The sequence below is a fragment of the Mus caroli genome, chromosome 2 (assembly GCF_900094665.2).
Source record: "Mus caroli chromosome 2, CAROLI_EIJ_v1.1, whole genome shotgun sequence".
NCBI classification, from domain to species: Eukaryota; Metazoa; Chordata; class Mammalia; order Rodentia; family Muridae; genus Mus; species Mus caroli.
This window is the reverse complement of record NC_034571.1, coordinates 33698043-33716909: the sequence shown is the minus strand read 5'-3', so window position 1 is coordinate 33716909 and position 18867 is coordinate 33698043. Positions and strand designations below refer to the sequence as shown.

The 18867-nt window shown below is 48.8% G+C and overlaps 1 protein-coding gene across 8 annotated transcripts in view; it reads left to right on the top strand.

Annotated features, from left to right (window-relative positions):
* Dennd1a (DENN domain containing 1A) overlaps positions 1-18867 on the top strand; it is a 474661-nt gene that overhangs the window by 446263 nt on the left and 9531 nt on the right. For 6 of the 8 annotated variants that reach the window (XM_029474571.1, XM_021183620.1, XM_029474570.1 and 3 more), the window contains one exon: positions 10251-10339. In XM_029474571.1, the coding sequence (XP_029330431.1) occupies positions 10251-10339 (89 nt within the window). Of the gene's footprint in view, positions 1-4465; positions 4523-8700; positions 9216-10250; positions 10340-18867 lie in introns of those variants that run through there. The other 2 variants (XM_029474576.1, XM_029474574.1) reach the window with 2 other exon arrangements.

Below are 18867 nucleotides of genomic sequence, written 5' to 3'. Positions count from 1 at the left end.
GTAACCTCTCTGAGCCTCTGTTTCCTGTCTTTAAACTAAAAGTAAATGTCTAACTTGCTTCATCAGGAACTAGGGGGCTCAAAAGGCAGAACCAAGATAGAAATTCTTTAATTATGTCTAAAGTCCAGTGTCCTTCAGCAGAGCCTGCCTAGTTGATAGCACATACCTTGAAAAACCAAGATTCTTGTGTCCCCAGAATTTTTCTGGAAAGACATGAGAATATGACAGGAATGTACAATTGGGTGACCCTGTCTCACCCTCAAGACTCCACTCTGAGCCTCCCATGGCTCTAATTGTGCTCTTGGAATGCATACAACAGTGGCCCGATAGAGGAGTTGTTTGCAGTTCCAGAGTGGTCAGCTGAGACCTAGCACACACCCATGCACAGAGCCCAATTCTGACTGTCCAGCAGAGCTGTGAAGATGAGAGTCCTCTTAACCCAAAGACTTTTTCCCTGATGGAAGTCAGATCTCACTGGAGTATCCACTGCTGGAGGGAATGTACTGTCTTGTTCTTCCATGAGCCTTAGCCTTACATAGTTGTTCCATCAGCATCCAGATAAAGAGCCCTTCCAATGTGTGGTCTTTGGGAAGGCAGGTATGCTGTGCTAACTGACCTTCAGGACCTCAAGCCCTGACCCTTCTTACCATAGCCCAGCTCAGGAAGTGCCAAGTGCACCATTAACAAAACTCTTACCAGTGATCCCCATAGCTTGTGTAACTGCATGTCCATCATCAAAAGTGTGAAGGTTCACATACAGTGTGATTGCTGTGCCCCACTTGGCCCTGTTCTGCCTCCCATTGTGCCCATGAGAATGTGAACTTGAAATTAAGAAGCCTGAGCCTACACTTCTTCCAAATATTGTTCCATGCCAGTAGGAGCACTTAGTGGATCTGCCTCTCGCTTTTGTTCCTTGTGAGCAGGTCCCACTGTGGCTCTGTACCGTAAGCCACAGGGAGCCACAGCTGGTGGAGCAGGGGTTCTGAGAGCTGCAGTTCGTGGTAATGACTGTCACTAACCCTGCCCAGCTCTTTAGTCTCCTTGAGCCCCAACTCATGCTGCTCGTGAGCCATGTTCCCTCAATCCATGGTAGGCTTCCCACTGATGCTGCCTTCTGGACAGCAGTGTGGTTTTCTTTGTCCCCTCTTCCCACCTGAACTGCAACCATTCATTTACCTCTTGCAGCCTATTCTCAGCACTTCCCCATGCCCATCTTTGTCCTCTGGGACAACCCCCCAAGGATATTTGGGAAACTGCAGCCCCCATAGCCCAGGAGTCCTGCCACTTGGTCCCTCAGGAGGCAGAAGCCTTCTCCTTCCCTGCCTTGCTTGTACTCATAGATGAGGACACTGAGGCCCAAGGTTTACCACAATAGCCTGGATGGAGCCCAGCCTCTGTGGGAGAATCAGGAGGACACCCCACAAAGAAGCCCAAGAAAGACTGTTCAAGTCAGTCTTCTGTCAGCCCTTCAGATGCCTGCTTGCTTCCCACTGGTCCCCAGAGTCCCATAGACATGCTGTGTTCCCACAGCTGTGTGTGCTCCTGATTTGTGTGTCCACCTGCCTCTCACATGTAGCTCCCTAGAGCTCTGTCCTCAGTGATGTCCTCAGGTTCTCTACAAGGGAAACTGGTTTTAGAGGGGCAGCATGGGGTCCTGTTCTTGGTTGCTTAGGTTGGGCTCTATCTGGTCATGTCAGGACAGCTGTATTACATTATCCCTTCTTGGCATCTTTAAGTTCCTGCCAGCTTCTAGGCTGGGCATGGCTACCAAGCTGCTGTCCTACCCCCTTATAATAAGTTCAGCTGTAAAAGAACCAACACATGGAAGAAGAGTCTGTTCTAAAGAATTTAGGATGAGCCAGGTGGTAGTGGTGCATGCCTTTAATCACAGCACTCAGATTTGTGAGTTTGAGGCCAGCCTGGTCTACAAAGTGAGTTCCAGGATAGCCAAAGCCACACAAAAAAATGTTGTCTTGGAAAAAAAATTTAGGATGCAGCCTTTTAAGAAGTTTTTAGGTTGATGCTGTTTGGTGGTGTTGAGTGTTTGTTTGCATGACACAGCAGCTACAGCAGCTCTAGCTGTGCTGACAAACATGGTGAGTCTCCAGAAGAGACCAGACAGTGCACAGCATTTCCCATACCCATATGGCCAGAGAACGCCAACTCTCATTTGGACAGTGCACCTCACAGGGCCAGTTTCTCAGACTCCTTGAGAGATAGCCACCTTCCACTGAGATGACTTAAGATGGCAAGCAGAGTAATTGGACATGCTTTTTATTTTTTATTTCTTTAGGCATAGAAGATGGGGTTGGGAGAGGGGAGACTGGAAGTGGAGGAAACCTGATAACGGCGGCAGCTACTGGTATCCACAGCCAGGAATATGCAAGATCTCACTAACCTTTTCTAACAGCCCTCTAGGGTAGAGATGTAGATGCCCATGCTGCCTATATGGGAGCAGGGAAGCTTGAAAATCGTTATGTCATGGCCCATGGAGAGTAAGTGGATAGCTAGGGTTCTATCTAAAGCTATCTAACCCTGCTGAGCCCTCTGCCACCAGCAGGGATGGAATTAACACAGACTAAAGGTGACACACGGTGAGGACCATGAGAAAAGGTGGTTATGCAGTATTAAAACTCCAAATGCGCCAGGCAGTAGTGGCACACACCTTTAATCCCAGCACTTGGGAGGCAGAGGCAGGCAGATTTCTGAGTTCGAGGCCAGCCTGGTCTACAGAGTGAGTTCTAGGACAGCCAGGGATACACAGTCTTGAAGGAAAAAAAAACTCCAAACGTGACAGAAACAGGAGAGGTGGCAGGGTCAGGACAGGGCACCTGGCCAGAGAGACCCATGCACCCTCTTCATCTTTTTCCTTAGAAGTGACATAGAAGCTCTGTGCCCTTCTGTCCTACACACTTCCTGTAAGCCATGAAGAGGAAGAAACATGGCAGCTGTGCCCATCTGTCTAAGCAACATTCCCAACTACAGAAGGGACACCAGGCAGGCAGCTTGGCCCGCGTCCAGCTAATGACCAAAGGTCATCTTCCACCCACACCTGCTCTCTGAGTGCTGCTCTATCAAGACCCTCAGGCTACAGGGATGCCTGCCACATAGGCCCAGCCTTCTAGGGGTCAGGTGCAGAGACCATACCAAGTGAGGCCAAGTCAGCACTGGGTGAGGAAACATGTAATGTAAGCCCGTACCTCTGAATCATGTGGGAAATTCTAAGTAAGGCATGTAAGGAGTAAAGAAACAAGTGGGGTTGATTTTAATAACATATTTCACCCAAAGTTCCCAAAGTGTTCCCATCAACATGAAATCAGTATAAAAATTAGTAATGAGATGTTTTATATTCTTTTCTAAGTCTCTGAGATCTAGTGAATATTCTACACTTTTAGCACATCTTGGTGCTAAATGTCCACCAGTGTGGCCATTGGCTCCGATGCTGGCCATTGCTGCCATAGTCATTATCTATGGTGGCATAGCTTTGTGAATTAACTGACAAAATGGATGAAAGCTAACTAGAGGTCCTCAGTCTTGAACTTAGATCTTTTCTGACCCTTGCTCTGCCTGCCTTTTCCTACTTGTATTCAAGACATTTTTTCGGGCTGTTGAGAGGACAAAGTCATGAGGAAAGCTAAGAAGTTGGCCTACTGTTGATCCACATCCCGACTGCCAAAGCCAAGCACGTTCTTCAAATTGTTTTTGTTCAGCAGAGCAGGCTCCTCCCTCCCCAAGTCCCATTCAGCCTCCTGTAGGCACAGCAATAGATCCCTCCAAGAAACAGACTGTTTAAAGTGGGAGCATGAGGCTAGGGGGCCAGATGATCTCCCATAAGCCAGTCACATGTCAACAGAGGCCCTGTGCACTTACAGTACTGGAGACAGCATCTGACCTGCACTGGGCCTTGAAGATCAAGACCACATTTGCCAGGCCAATCAGAATAGGGAAGTCACTCCTCCTCTAGGGGCAAATAGGAAGTGAGGCATCAGAGCCCAGTGCTACTTGAAGGTCTTCTCACATTGGACATGAATTGAACTTTGGGAAAAATCTATATAGTGCAACTGGCAGAATCTAGGCATGCCATCTGAGATCAGGAACATCCACTGATGGTTTTAAAAGTGGGTATGGTGTGGTGTGGTGTGGTGTGGTGTGGTATGGTATGGTGTGGTGTGGTGTGGTGTGGTGTCATGCTGCAGTTTACAAAGTCTCCCTGACCTGAGAAGAAAATGAAAGGTCAGAGCAAGGGATCTTGCTGAGGAGACAGTTGTGATGATCCAGGCCATAGAGAGGCCAGGACTAGAAAGTTAACAGAGGGAGGGCAGGACAGTGCGGGTAGGAGCAGAAGGTACCCCTTGGACTCCAGGCTCTAGTGTGGATACCTCAAGGCTTTTTCCCAGGCCATGTGTAGAGGTGCATAGGGCCATCTCATTGTGAACTGATGTTTTAAGTTTCCACTTTAATGCAGCAACAAAGACTTCATCCCACTCGGCCGCCGCCTCCCAAGATCCAGCGCTCAAGGCCCGTGAGTAGCCGGTGGTGTGTTCTCCCTATCTAACACTGCCTGTTCCCACTCCCCTGGCCTCACTAAACCTCGAGAGTGTGGACTCTCCTGCCTGGCACAAGGAAACTGGGAAATGGGTTTTTCAGCTTCCCCCCACTCCATGGCATGAGCTGGAACTTGCATATTCTGGGCTTCTCTCTCCTTTTCCTGAATCAGCTCAGTGACTTGCAGACTGTAGCTGTGGGTAGCCAGGCTGCTGTGTGCAGCTTCGCATCATTTAAGCAAATCTCCCAGGGAGAGCTGTATTTCTAGCCACTGAGCTTTAATGGCTCACTGCAAATGCCTCTCCCTCACAGAGGAAGCCGCAGTCTGACAGCAGGGGTCTTATTCCCCCTAGGTCTTGGTTAGAAAATATCTTTTACTGTATCTTCCCAAGAGCAGAAAACATAGTGCCCTGTTAAATGGATACAGGTACTGTCCCCCTGCTAAGCTTTACGAGGAGAGATACCTACCCACAAAAAGTACTAAGGAAGGCTAAGAAAACAACAAAGTACAGTACCAACCAGCCAACACCTATGAACAGAGTAGGACATGGAGAAAAGCCCATGTGTTTTAAAGAGAAATGCCTTGGCTGGAGGTATGGCCCAGTGATAGAATGCTTGCCTAACATGAGCAGGGTCCTTGGTTTGACTTCTGACATCAGTGCTGAGCATCTGTGAGCTTCCTTCCCCATATACACAGACCTTATACATAGTAGATATAACTTTATCAGAGTGAGAAACCCACTAGGTTGTTTCAATGGGGCTACTTCCAAAGGGAAGGATTACCAGTCTATTGTCTGAAGCAGCCGGGGTCAGCTATAGTCAGAAACCTCAAAAAGTAGTTTGGAGGCCCTTCCCAGTACATCCCTGCAGAACCATCTTATGAAGGCACAAAGATCAAGCTATGCTAGGATAAGCCTAAGCCAGATGTCTGTGTGAATCTGGTGTATCTCCCCAGCATCCATGGGTAGCTACTGTCTGGGTATATGTCAGATGTCCTGTGCTTCTGTTTCTTCCTCTTCCCCCATTGAGTGCAGAAGTTAAAATTTTGGGTTAGGAAAGGGGGATTTAAATAACTCCATCTGTAAGCTGGGAATCTACCATCCAGCCATATGAAGTGGTAGAGCCAGTCAGTGCCCCTATGAAAATGGAATCAACACAAACTCCAGGATGCATAGCTGCCAACGGGTTGGAATGTTCTACTCCCTGACAGCAGAAGGAAGGAACAAGCAGCAAAAAGACACACTTGGGGGACAGGAAAGACTTCTGGGTCAAACCTCATATAATATAGCGATTGTTTCAGAACAAACCTTAGCAGTGTGGATTGGGGCTTCATCATAACTGGACTTGAATGCTAAGTGTGCATGACACTGGGCAAGGACCGAAGCTGTCTGACCCACCTTCCTCTTTTTTATACCAGGCCCTCATTCACAGTGGCCTTCTGTAAAGGTAAACATGGATGATATTTGGAAGGCATTCTCTCTAACAGGTTTTCCACCTCACCACTTCCAAATAATGGCCCAGTTTATCAAAAGCCATTGTTTGCCTAAGATTTTATAGGCACTGAGCTGTTTGGGGGACCTCATCCTACCTGGGCCTCACAGTAGTGCTGTGTACTAAGTATTGTGGTCACCTATTTCAGAAAAGATGTTTGGTAGCTTAACCCTTACCAAGGATCACCAAATTGTAGAAATGTAGGTTCCTTCTGGTGTCCCCAGTTCCCTAAGTCTCTGTCTCTACGGAAATGAGGTGGCCTTAGCACACAGGACTGGGACAGAGACTGAGCTCTGACCAGATGGACTTGCAGTGAGGTCTCTGGGCAGCATTCTGTCATGGCTGGGATAAGAGTTGGAAAGTATAAGCACCCTTGAATGTACCCAGGACTGAGCTAGGTACTCCATATCTCATCTATTCTTGTTCCAGCCCACTGAAGGCAGATGTCATTTCCCTAGTTCATAACCAAGACTACAGAGATAGTAAGAGACCAGCTGGCCTTTGAGACCAGACCCACCTCTCAGGTTCTCAACAGATGGCTTTTGGTAACCATAGGTAGTTGGTAGGGAGCTCCAGGCAGCCTTAGAGGCCTGGGCTCTAGGACAGCCAGGGGTTCAATGTGATTCAAGGCATAGTAGCTCAAGTACTAGAGACAGCTCTTGTGTACTGTAGTCTCATTATTGTGGGAATTGGGTAAACTGTAGGGTGCCCAAGCATCTGAGAACTTGAGGAAGCAATGTTGTCCCACAAGAAGACTGGGTAGTGTCTGCCTCTGCCCCTAGCCAGGGCAAGAGGTAATTCACTGGCTGTGTTCTTGGGCTTCCCCTCTTCTGCAAGCATACCCACTGAGAGACAGACTAGGAGGCTAGAAGATGTGTTGTATGGGGCCCAGGGTTCCCAGGCCACAGGGACTATTATGTATTCTGGATGCATTCATAGACAGCAGTCCACACTTGATGGAAAGAAACTAGGAGACCTGGATCATGGAACTCTTAAGGGTCACAGAGAGGACAGCCTGACATGATTCCATGTCAGGATTTGCCAGGTCACTGGCTATAAACATGTCTGAGTATAACAGCTACTGGCCTGGGTGGAAAAGCCATGGGATGGTAGGCACTCAGCCTTGACAGGAGGGATTGTGTAGCCCGGCACCTGTAGCTGGAGCTTGGCTATGACCAGAGGGTCTGAGGGGTCTTCTTAATAAGGAGAAAGAAAGCAAAAGAAAATCATGCTGGTGTCTCCTGCATGAAGGGCAGTGGCTGGAGCCACCAGGGAGAAGGGAAAGGCAGGCTGCTGTGGGCCACATGTGAAGCACTTTATCAGCTCTCTATTTATTATTTCTTGCTCACCATTAAAATCAAATGGACTTGGTGCTTTTGTATTCAATACACACTTAACCCTGCCGACTTAGATTTCTCAGGTTTTGAATCCGGTGGGGAATTGGCTGGCTTCCCAACTTTCCTCTCTAGTCCCCCCAAACAGATCTGGAAAGCCCTGTTTAGCATTCTCTCCCCGGGTGCTGCTGAGATCTTAGCAGTGGTGGGTCAGCCCCTGTTGTGGATGAGAGTGGTTTTCCCTTCCGCCCAGGCGTCGCCCTTGCTAAGCACCCCCGAAGAAGGATGGTCCTGCTGAAATACACCGGGGGTTATCTGCATTGTCTTTGATTAAACCAGTTGTCTGTGTGTGTCTAGGCCTGGTTGTAGCCTGCCACTGCATGGGGTGTGTGTGTGTGTGTGTGTGTGTGTGTGTGTGAGAGAGAGAGAGAGAGAGAGAGAGAGAGAGAGAGAGAGAATGCACCATTACCTCTTAATGCCTGCCTTTGTGGATATCTGTTTGTGAGACTGTATATACACTGCAGTCTCTGAGCCCTGGTGCATTTGGGTGTTTGTCTATAATGATAATCCTACACCAGTGAGGAATGTGTGACTCTGGGTGGGTCTATAACCACAGGGGTGACTGTCTCTGGTCCGTTGTGTCTTTCCCACCCTCCCTCACCCCTCCCTCCTCTCCCTCCTCTGTCTGTTTTATCATCCCTAATGAAGCAGTCTCCTCCATCGATCCTGCTGATTGCCAACCCATTCCTTTTGTTTGTTGGCGCTGAGCCATTCAGCAGCACTCTGACAGCTCAGCTCGTCTAATTAGCTCTGTTGTTCTTTTTCCCCATGTTTCACCACGTTGCAAGTTCAGTTGAAGTTGCCACAAACTTAATCCCCCCATTTCAGTGGCAAGTTCACATTCTTAACCTGTCTTCATTGTAGTAAGGAGCAGCCCTGTGTGGGACAAGCTGACAGGCCATAATGTCTGACCTTCCTGAACTCAGTCCCCAGGTCCCTGGCAAGGGCAGGAGAGCTCTTCCACCCAGCTGCATTCTCCTCCTTTGCAGGCAGAGTCTCAGGGATCCAAGAGGCCTTGCTGGGGAAACCACTTCCATATGAGAGTGGGGACAGATATAGCCATGTATTTATTCGGCAAATGTTGACTAAATGTCTGTTGAGTGACAGGCACCTTTCTAATAACAATGACAACTACAGAAGAATTTACCGCTGTTAGATTCCAGACAGTAACATTGGCCTATCTACAAATCTTACTGAGGTTCCACTATGTACCAGGCACCTCACAGGATGCTAAAAGGATTAAGACTATCTGCAATCTATCTTCTTACAGGCACCTCGCCTCCTTCCTTTTGCTAAAAGGGGCATCTCGATCACAAAGAAGCAGGCAAGCATTTTTGGAGCTCACACTCTGTGCAATGTCCATACCAGTGTGTTACCCACACCCTGTGGTTAAGTCTTAACAATAGCTCCGTGGAAGAAGACAGCATGTTTTGTGGAATGTTCTTGGCCTTTACCACATCTCTGATTTGCCAAAGACGTCTGAGCTCAGACTGGCCGCTCCACAGGAAAATCTTTGGTTTGGTCAGACGTGTGCAGACCTGAGGGCTCCATGAGACTCTATCGAGATTGGTCTTGTATGCAGCCAGCCTCTGTAATCTTCCTAAACCATTGTTTTGTGTCGCCCACCAGTTGCTGGGGGGCGGGAGGGTTGTTCTGAAGAAGGGTTGTTGTAATGGAGTGTGTGCACTGTCTTTCCCGTCTGTCAGCCAGTGTCTCATTGCAGCTGCAGAGAGTGCACACTCCCTATACCTGCTGCAATACTGGCTCATCTGCATGAACAACAGGAGCCACAGAGAGACATTCTCAGCTCTCTTCCCGAATCTCTTTGACATTAGAAGTGGTCAGAGGGGGCTGGTGAGATGGCTCAGTGGGTAAGAGCACCCGACTGCTCTTCCAAAGGTCCAGAGTTCAAATCCCAGCAACCACATGGTGGCTCACAACCATCCGTAATGAGATCTGGCGCCCTCTTCTGGAGTGTCTGAAGACAGCTACAGTGTACTTACATATAATAAATAAATAAATCTTTAAAAAAAAAGTGGTCAGAGGTGATGGTACCATACACAAAGCCACATAATACTGACTAGACCAAATGAGACTCATTCTAAGAGTACCCAAAAATTCACAGCCTAACATCTACCACGGACTCTGATGGGAGAAGGAAGGGGGCATCCTTTCCTCTGTGGCTTCACTATGGTGGCAGCTCAGAATAACCCATCTACCCACAGTGTAGTAAGAGGTGAGTGTAGGAAGCTGCCTGCTGCCCTCATGTGCCCACTGCCACCCGTAAGCTGTGCTTTGTGCAGCATCCACTTTAGCCCTACTGGAAGTCAGGGCACACGGTACCCTGAGAAGCAGGTTGGCTTAGCTGGGCACTCTGTGGAGTTGTCAGTTGCTTCCTCCTTCCCTTTAGAGAGGAAAATAAGTATCCTGTAATTCAGCTGTAAAAAAAGTATTTTGAGGGTGAGTCCCCCAAACAAATGTGAGTGGAACCTCTTTGTTCCACACACTGACTTCTGAATTCCATAAATAGGATGTTGCTGTTCTGCCTCCCATGTTGTTCACACCTCAGTCAGCTCTCTGAGAGGCCACTGGGTCTGCAGATGAGGAGAGCCTTTCTGGCTTAAATTTCAGAGAGCATATATATCCATATGCTGTATGTTAAGTGGTGGTGTTTCCGTGATAAGCAGGAGACCATGGTAGTCCAGGCCTGGAGAACCTGTAACCAAGCCCTCTGGGGCTGTTTACCCAAATGTCCACAGTGGACCTGTGGGACCTTTATAACTCACTCCTTCTTGGGGATTTCCCCATGTTCATCCTTAGGTACGACCTCCTCGTCCACATGTCGTCAGGAGACCCAAGAGCAACATCACTGTGGAAGGCAGGAGGACATCTTTCTCAAGCCCTGAGCAGTGAGTACTATTGCTCCCTCTCATCTCTCCCCAGGAACCCAATGAGCCAGAACTTTGTGGTGACCAAGCATGTAGCCCCAGCTTTCCTCTTGGAGGCTCCTTTGAAATGTTGAGCAGGTGTGAAATAAGGCCAGACAGGGAACTTGGTCATTGGTGTCAGAGTCTGAGCCTCTGTTGTCACATCAGGAACCTGGGCTGTGCTTTGAGTGGTGCAGCTCAAAGGCAGTCAGCCACATTCCAAAGGAAGCCCCAGGCCTCTTAACACTGAAGATGCAGAGTCCACAGATGAGGGTGAGCTACCTTGCCAAAGAGGCTTCCCTGCAAGGCCAAACCCCACTGTAGGCTTACTGCTCTTCAGTCTCCATGGCTTGAGCTTATCAGAAAACATCCTCACCATTGTCTCTCCTCAGCCATAGCACCTGTCTATTAGGCCTGTCCTTCAAACTTCCCCCTGACCTAGAGGACCTCTGGGCACCCTGCGACCCAACCTAGAGCCAGCTTCGGTCACATCTTGAGTGGCTGTTAGATAGATGGGAGATGGAACCTGCAAGGTCCAAAGCTGTAGACCGTTCCAACCTGGAGAAAGAAACACTATTTCCCCTTGTCCTGGTGTGCATAGCCCCTAGGCTCAGCTATTCACCAGCTTCCTTGGATATCTTTAGAAATACTGTAGATATCACAGATCCATCTTGGCCTAGGGCCCTTTGAGGACTGAGGGGGAAAAAAACTATTCTTTGTGTGAAAGGGAAGAATGCCTCTCTTTACAAAGAAGTGGTGCCAAAATAGAAATGATTCCAAAATGTCAGGCTATGGCCTACCTCAGTGCACTTCATTTCTCCCATAATCCTCTGCTTTATAGATCCAGCCTTCCTGAATGGTAAAGACCATGCAGGGAGAACACCAGAGTGGGAAAGTGTATGTGTATTTCTGGAGATGCTTGGATATGTGAGATTTTGAAGAGGGGATACCTGAAGTGCTCTACACTTTGCTGTGGTGGGCATAGTGAGGGACATCTCCTTTGCCATGGCTTATGACTGCCCTCTTGTGGTGAGAATGCTGCATGGCTCTGAGTTTCCTCTTGCCTTAAAGATTTCTCTTGGAGGGAATGGAATTAGCCACCTCTTCATAGCTGATCTAAGTGTCCTGGGATAGAAACCACGGACCTGTAGATATTGAGTCATAAATTAAGGATATCCTTGTATAACACACGCACACATCCCAGACTGGCAACAGTCCACATCCTATGGAAACGCATTCCCCACTTTGTAGTCCTGATTAGAGATTGGACTCACCAAGCACATTTATTTATGCTGTTCCTGTTCCAAACCCAGTGACAGGAGTAATTCTTTAGTGTGTGCAAGAAGCTGGTTGTGTCAAGAAGGTAGCTCTTCCTGGTAATTGCCCTAGCCCGGTCGGCATCACTTCAGTATTTTCGTGTAATGTGCCTGTCTTAGATTTCTTTCCAGAAAGCATCAAGTTGAGATGAACTGGGCAAGAGTGTGGGGGCTGGTTCAGAGGGCTGGCAAACACAGTGACAGGAATCAAAAGACACCTCAGTGCAGCTCCGGCTGGCCAGCGGGTAGCAAAGGATGTTCTAAGACGTCATTGCTAGGGTTTCTCTTCACATTTTCTTAATGAGGAAGAGGCGAGGCTGTGTTCTCATCATGCCAATGACATTTCTGGTGCCACCCGGGTGTTTTCCTGCATCTCTTCCATGCTGCCATCCTCTACCCTCCCCCCATGCTCCTCCACTTCCAAATGCCATGTCACAACAGCACTTGGATGTGTTTCTCTCAACTGTCACCAGCTCCAGCTGGCAAGACCAAGTTCTTGAAACACAGGAAGCATCCAGCGGAAAATATTTTAATAAAACAGACTCCTCAAATATTGTTCTGGAAGGGAAGGAAAACAGCGCCACCAATCTGTCAGCTCCATGTTGGGAGAGTTGGAAGGAGGGGCTGGGAGGCAGGAACCAGCATCTAGTGGTCTTTGTGGAGGGTGGCTCCTGGTGGCACACGTGGACTCAGGGCCTGCCCTTTGAACCACTGTGACTTGTCTTGAGTCCTAGTTCTTTATCTCTGCTGGGGATATCAAAGTGTACTGGGCTCTTTTAGAGGGTTTGGGCTGCAGCTGAAGGGGTGACTCCTTCCTGCCTGTCCCTGAATTCCAACATACTCAATAGTTATCTCTATTCAGCAAGATGGAGCCTTTTAGGAGTTGGGCACTCTGAGGCCCACCAAGCTCCAGCAGTAGCCAGCAGCTCTCAGCTGAGATCCGTTGCTTCCTTTCCTGCTGACACATTTCTGTCCATTGCTCCCTATATGCATCCATATGTGCACTCATTCAGTAGACATCTCTGAAAACCTGCTAGGCACACATCAAAATGCCGTCAGAGGGATTCCCACTCTGATTCATCTGTTGACTTACATCTGCCCAATCTGAGAGACCATCTCAGAATGATAATATAGAGAGCAGTAAGAGGACATCTGAGGTTAGCATCTGGACTCCACACATGTACCACCGAGGCAAGGGCCTATGACCACATTGACATCCAGGTGTACCAGTATTCCCTATTAGAAGGCTGCAGTGGGATCAGGGGCAGTAGTCCTCACTGAGTGGCTGAGAATATAAAGGGACATCATCTGTGAATAGCCCCTGACTCATCTTCATGGTCCTGAGGTTAGAGACTTGCAGATGGCAGTGGACCTAAAGTGCCCTGTTCTGACCACCTACCCTCTGAGCTCTCTAGACTGCATGGCTTGTTTCTCCAGTCACATGCAGATGCGAATTCTGCTGGCCACACCTATTAGTTAAGTTTCCTCATACTAAAGAAGAGCCCAGATTCAACCAACCACGGATCCGTAAGCCTGCTCACCTCTCACACCAGATCTCTTTTTAAGCAATTTTGCTTGTCAGAATGGTGCAAGTGGCCTTAGAGACAGCCTAGAGGTCAGGAAGGAGACAAGTTCACTCTGATCACATGACTTTGACTCGGCTACACATAAGTATTTGTGTACAGTGCCCTCCAGGCTTTGCCTAGTTATGTTTTTGGAGCTCCTTAGTCTTTGATATCCAATTGTACAGACTTGTCCCTTGTATCTTGATAACTCCTGTCATGTGTGACTACAAACATGTGTGTGAAGGGAGTGTTCCTTCTTAACCTGTCCCTATACTATACTTTTGGCTTTTGTTCCCAAGATTTTATTCATTAGAAAAATGCCGGGGGCTTCGAGATGGCTCAGTGGTTGGGAGCACTGACTGCTCTTCTCAAGGTCCTGAGTTCAAATCCTAGCAAACCACATGGTGGCCCACAATTATCTATACTGGGATCCGATGCCCTCTTCTGGCATGCAGGTATGCATGCAGATAGAGTACTCATACATTAAATAAATAAATAAATAAATAAATAAATCTTGTTTTAGAAAACGAAGGAAGCTGCTAGGGTAACGCCCCTGCTTGCTGAGCGTCCTCTCATTGTATGTCGCTGTAAGACATGGAAGTGTCAGCACCGTCCATGGAAGGCTGCATGCTAGGTTGGTACTTTACACATGGCAGGTCACTACATCCTCGTGAGAAATTGGGAGGTAGGGGACTTGAGCTGTGTTTTATGGTAATGGCTGAAAGTTCAAGAGGTTGATCCTGCCCTTGGTCACATAGCTAGTTAGTAGCACCACTGGCTACACAGCTAGTTAGTAGCAGAGCTGAGCTTCAATTCTCCCTCTTGATAACGAAACCAGTACACCCATCAGTGCTGGAAGAAGATGTCTGTCCTGTCCAACTTAGTGGACAGGAACCACACTGCCGCATCCCTTGTACCAGATCTGCATCCCTTGGGTTTTGGGCAGCCAGCAACACTGGAAATTCTCTAGGTGGGGACAAGTGCAGGTGTGCCAGCCGCATAGACAGTCTGCACCGATTGGAGCCCACACTGCTGAGTGGCAGCAGTGCATTTGTCTCAAGTGTGCTTTGTGGCCCCTGCACCAAAGCCTCAGAAGGTGAAAACAGATTGGAAGCCATTGCCAGAAGCATTTTGTGAGGACCATGACCAAAGTCTGCATCTCAGAACACTTCCTCTTGTGTCGCTGAACAGAAGACAAGCTACCCTAGCACTATGGACATGCTTCACATTCGTCAGTGTCAGATGTCAAGGGAGCCAAGCCCTTTACCTCCTGTATAGCCCAGAACTACCCCAATGCTGGAGTTGGTCATTTGGACAGAGGCCTGGTGCACAGGTGGACTTCCCCATGCTCAAGGTGGCATCCCAGTCTGCCACCTTTGAGGTGCCAAGGCTTCACTTCCTGACAGTATCCAGAGAAGCCACAGTCACATCCTAAATAGGGGGACACATGACCTACCATTCCTCCTCACCTCTTCAACAATGGCCAGTCAGTCCCCTAATACCCTAATGGTTACATTGGATCAGACTTTCTTCCCTGTGCCCGAGCCCCCAGTGTGAGCCTATACTGATAAAATTCCTCTGGATACACACTTGAAGGCACTTGTTTGTAGAAGCATACATGTAGACAGACACACAAACACACTTGTGCGCACACGCACATGGACATGCATATACACATACCTGTGCTCCGAGCTTCTCCAGGGAGAAGTTATATACCTCAACCTTGACTTTGACTGCCAAGCCAGTGCTTATCCAGACTTCTGCTCAAAGGTGTCTCCCGAATGGAGGGATGTAGGAATTGGTGAAGGCAGATGCCTGCCACTCATAGTCCACTAACCCTAGAGATCAACCAGGTGCCAGTAAACAACCACAAACACCTAATGAACATTTACTGTGTGCCAGGTGTGCGTGGAATGTAACTGTGAGGCTGCTAGCACCTCACCTCCTCTGACCCTGCAAGAGCTGGAAGCTGCCACCAGCCCAGCAGCAAGTCTCCAGGATGCCAGCTGGGCCTGGGCCCCAGGGGGCAGGGGCAGCTGTCTTGGTGCTACCCCCTGGCAGGCTGCCAATTCCCACTGCCTGAGCAACCAGAAGTCCAAACACCCTCACAGAAGGTCACAGACCCAATTAGCAGAGTGAGAGGCCCCTGACCTGACTCACTGCCCTCCCCAGTGGATTCTGGGTGGTAGAGACAAAGAGAAGCCTGAAGCCAGATGAGGCACTGGAACCAGGATTAGAAAAGCAGGAACCAACAGGATTCCTCATCCAAGAGTGTGTAAGTTGGCGGTGTTGCCACGCCCACCTCTTCCCCCACTTGACAATGGCTAATGGTGACTAGAGACAGCAGTAGTCCATTTGTTTCGATGGCTATTTATGTGACTGAGTGCAAAAGTCCAGTCAAGGAAAGCTGCGCTCACATGACAGCATCCTCCACACACAGGGAAGCCATTTCCCATCTGCTGACACTACAGGGGAAGCCTCTAGGAGTCAGCCTCCAAAGGCTGTACCTCTTAGCTGAGGCCTCACCCTGGTGCATTAGCTTGTTGGCTAACCATCCCGAGCCCAGCCAGGACAGTGTGGGCCCCTCTCAAATACAAAGGAGCCAACCTACTAGCAAGTGGAACAACTTGCCCTGAAACTGACTGAGTCACACACCTAGGACTGCCAGTGCCCCATCTCCTGCCTGCTGCTGCCATGGTCCTCAGGCAGACATGGTTGTCCTAAGGGCGAAGGGCTGAGATAGGTGTCTCCATTCTCCCTCCCGATCTCCACCTTCCCTCCTACACAGACCCCCCAAAGAGTAACAATGTCTTATTCCTGTGTGTGTCCACCTGGTAACTTGGCAAGGACCATCTCAGGCCATGCTTAGACCATATGTTAATGCCATGCAGGCATTAGAGAAATTTCTGTTGGAAGAAAGGATGGCCACAGTGGTTGCATTAGTGGAGACTAGAAATGTCTCCTATTCCTGATGCAGCCCAGCCACCTGGCCACACATCACCTCCGCCTACCCAACCACCCATCCTTGTGCTATTCTGAGGCCACCAACCCCAGGTCCTCCCTCTCCTGAACACCCCCATCCTTGATGCTCTTAGATGCATCCCTGGCCATCAAGCTACACTTACTCTGACCAGGATCAAAGTGCAGAGTCTATACCATTGTCCAGGGAGCCTCATCAGAGAGTCTGTGAGCCATGGGTACCCTGATCCCCAATCCCTGACCCCTGATCTCCTAGCAGAGCCAGTCTCCAAGGGAGTGGAGTGACCTGGATTCTTGCTGATGACAGTAGGAATTATCACAGACAGCAGAATACCCTTGTTCTGATGGTGACTGGTGATGGCAGTGTCCCTTGTTCCTCGTCAGATATTCATGAAACTGAGCACAAAGGTCCCTGTACACCTAGTTCCTCTCTCAGCACAGCAACCCTTGGCTTTCGGGATCAGCACCAGGTCCAGCTCCCAGAAATACTCAGCCTTGCTTCAGAGACCCTTCTGCTTTTTTAGCCACTTCCAACCTTGTGGTTGGAGGACTGGCTCTGTATCATAGGGTTGAGGAGATCTGGAAACTATAGGTAAGGCTTGCTGGATGACATCCACGTGCTGGGATACAGCCAGTGTAGGACCATCTCTTCATCCCTGACCAGGAGAGAGGTGCCTGGCATTAACCTATGAAGCAACATGGGACAGCAGCGGAGGGTTCGGTACTTAGTAGGCACCATGCAAAGACCTTGGTGACTATTTCACTTTTCTACTTAAACTTTCTGAAAGACGACAGCATCCCCATTTGCAGAGAACCAAAAGTCCAACGATTTTTCCAAGGTGTCTGGAAAGAAAGGAGGAAAAGAGTGGACAGGTGGGCCTTGTCCAGTGCCTTTGTTGTACACATTACCCCACCAGGGCTGTGTCACCAAGGAACACAGAGTAACCAGAGCATTTACAGAGCGAAGACCCTGTGTGCTGGAGTGAAGCGATTCTTCTAGAATGATCACGGTGTCCCTTCATTACCTCAGGAGACCAAGGCCGGGAGGATTCCTCCTACTTTATCTCAAGTGCATTTAAATGTCAATTAAATTTGAAACATCTACATTTGTCAGCACTTCATTTCAGGCCAGCGTGACGTGCGGCTGATTTGTCCATGCGATGTGACACATAAAAAAAACTCTCGAGATGTAGATCTTCCTCATTAAAAAATAAGCCAGCGCGATCCTGGAGCAGCAGAGAGCACAGAGCACATCCCGGCTTCCTGACGCCGTGTCTCTGACATGGTATTTAAAAAGGAACAGCCTCGCCTGTCACCACTGTCACACGCACACGCTAACCATCGACACGTTAAACCAAACATTAGAAAGGGCTCCGATCATCCGCAGGGAACTCCACTGCAGGTGGACAAGGCAGGGGCAACGGGATGATAGGCCCAAGCCATGATGGACAGAGCCTTTCTTGCTGTGACATCACAGCCCTTGCTGGGTAGCCAAGTTCAGCAAGGCCTGCCTTTTCCCAGACAGCCCCTTTGTGTGTAATAAAATCCAGGCAAATGGTGGGGGGCAGACTGCAGGATAGTAGCTGAATTGGGTTAATGAGGGAAGAGGTACATTTTTTTATATTCTGCCTTAAGCTAATAAAAAATTTAAACCTGGACGTTTTCGATGGTTCATCCTTTATCCCTGACAAATATCTGACTGTATCTTTCATGGGAGAACATGAGCAGCTGAATTTAAATAAGTTTATTTTGAAACCACCTTTCATTAAAAGTGGAAGGGGAAACCCCCTGCCTCTCATTCCATTGTTTCAGCTCCAGGAAACAGGTAGCAGGACCCTGTGGTGTTTAGAGACAGGCCAATACAGAGTCCAGCACCACCCTCAGGGAGGGCTGTGTGACCCCAGGCAAGGAACTCCACCTCTCTGAGCTTTGGCTTCTTTGTCATGAAGAATGAGTGAGAAATTTTTATGGACAGCATCTGAGTCCTTTGAGTCATCACCATCCTTATAGCATGAACATGACAGCACTCTGAGTGACCAAATCACATGGCACATTTCACTCTACTGCCCTGTCACTCAAGAAGTAATGATGTGCAGTGAGCACCCGAGCCTGGCCTGGCCAACAGAGTCAGCTGGAGGAGACTTGTAGACTGAAAAGTAGAGCTCACTCTCCTGCATCCTGCACTCACAGCATGTGGGAGGCCCTGGGTGTCAAAGGTGCCCCTCAATGCAGGACTTTAATGACACCAGAGTTCTTCCAGCACAAAGGCTTAAAGCTCTCTGGGAATGTGACAGACTTAGTGACTATCAGCCACCATGTGATCTGTGCCAGGGTCTCTCTGACATCCACACAGTATACGGGTGTCAGAGAGACATTGACAGTAAATCTGAGGGTCACCCAGCACTTCCAGGTGGGGGCTTAAATTCTCTTGTGTGTATCCACAGGACTGTGATCCTCAGGACAGCCTGGCTCCAGTCACTTCCTGGCTTGGCTATCTGCTTGCTTCTCTGTGCTTCATCAATAGTCCCCAGTGCCCCCACAAAACTAGTTTTGTGCTATGAGAGCAGCAGGGACCTAGTTTTGTGCCCAGCAAGCACTAGATCTGCTTAAACATAGGCAAGAAGTGTTCCTGTAGGTGCTCAGACAAATG